This window comes from Mandrillus leucophaeus, unplaced genomic scaffold, assembly GCF_000951045.1.
Source record: "Mandrillus leucophaeus isolate KB7577 unplaced genomic scaffold, Mleu.le_1.0 Scaffold1464, whole genome shotgun sequence".
Taxonomy (NCBI): Eukaryota; Metazoa; Chordata; class Mammalia; order Primates; family Cercopithecidae; genus Mandrillus; species Mandrillus leucophaeus.
Window position 1 is genome coordinate 40177 of NW_012101437.1, and position 1548 is coordinate 41724.

The following is a 1548-nucleotide window of genomic DNA, read 5'->3' on the forward strand; positions in this document are numbered from 1 at the left end:
TCGGCCTCTCCAGGGCTCGCTCCTGCTCCCGGCGGCCCTTGCGGGCCCAACTACTCCACAGTCGACCTCCACCGGCCCAGCTCCTGCCTCTCCGCGGCCTCCGCATCTGCCAGACTCCCTCAGGTCAGCCTCTCCAGGCCCAGCTCCTCCTGCCTGCCACTGGCCTCTTGAGGCCCAGCCCTGCTCACGCCTCTGGGCGGCCTCCTCAGACCGAGGACTTGACCTCCAGTCGGCCTCGCCAGGCCCAGCTTCCTGCCGCCCGAAGGCCGGCACAGTCCCAGCCTCTGCCTCCCAGCGGACTCTCCACGCCCAGCTCTCGCCTGACTACAGCCTCCCCAGGCCACAGCTCCTCCTGCCTTTCGGCAGCTCCGCCGGGACCCGCTCCTGCCTCCCAGTGGCCTCGTTAGGCCCGGCTCATTCGTCACGGGGAACGGCCTTTCCAGGCCCAGCCTATGCCTTTCGGCGGCCTCTCCAGGCCCCGAGCTTCCTCAGGCCGTCCCCTCCAGGCCCAGTTGTGGCCTCCCGTCCTTCCGTCCAGGCCCAGCTCCTCCTGCTCCCGGCTGCGGCCGCGGGCCCAGCCCCACCCTCACGACAACCTCTTTGGACTCGACTCCGGCCCAGCTCCCGCTCCGCGGCCTTTGGAGGCCCCAAACGTCCTGAAGCCGGGCCCCATGGTGGCCTCTCCGGGTCCGACTCCTGCCCCCCGGCCTCCCGTCCGGGCCGAGATCCTCCTGCTCCCGGCTGTGGCTGTGGGCCCAGCCCCGGCCTCACGACAACCTCTTTGGACTCGACTCCGGCCCAGCTCCCGCTCCGCGGCCTTTGTAGGCCCCAAACGTCCTGAATCCGGGCCCCATGGTGGCCTCTCCGGGTCCGACTCCTGCCCTCCGATGGCGTCTCCACGCCCCAGACTTCCTCCAGCCAGCCTCTCCAGGCCCAGCTCCTCCTGCCGGCGGCCTCTGCAGGCCCACGCTGGCCTCGAGTCTCGGCCTCTCCAGGGCTCGCTCCTGCTCCCGGCGGCCCCTGCGGGCCCAACTCGTCGCCCAGTCGGCCTCCGCCGGCCCAGCTCCTGCCTCTCCGCGGCCTCCCCAGCTGCCAGACTTCCTCAGGTCAGCCTCTCCAGGCCCAGCTCCTCCTGCCTGCCACTAGCCTCTTGAGGCCCAGCCCCGCTCACGCCTCTGGGCGGCCTCCTCAGACCCAGGACTTGACCTCCAATCGGCCTCCGCAGGCCCAGCCTCCTGCCTCCCGAAGGCCTGCACAGGCCCAGCCTCTGCCTCCCAGCAGACACCAGGCCCAGCTCTCACCTGACTGCAGCCTCCCCCGGCCACAGCTCCTCCTGCCTTTCTGCAGCTCCACCGGGCCCCGATCCTGCCTCCCATTGGCCTCGTTAGGCCCCGCTCATTCTTCACGGGGAACGGCCTTTCCAGGCCCAGCCTGTGACTTTTGGCGCCTCTGCATCCCCCGAACTTCCTCAGGCCGGCCCCTCCAGGCCCAGTTGCGGCCTCCCGGCCTCCCGTCCAGGCCCACCTCCTCCTGCTCCCGGCTGCGGCC

General features: G+C 71.3%; 1 protein-coding gene across 1 annotated transcript in view; it reads left to right on the forward strand.

Moving 5' to 3' along the window:
• The window catches only part of LOC105535470 (proline-rich protein 36-like), a 14787-nt gene that overhangs the window by 9180 nt on the left and 4059 nt on the right, over window positions 1-1548 (forward strand). The window contains 3 exon segments of the mRNA XM_011974571.1: window positions 14-123; window positions 444-868; window positions 963-1106. Coding sequence (XP_011829961.1) covers window positions 14-123; window positions 444-868; window positions 963-1106 — 679 coding nt within the window.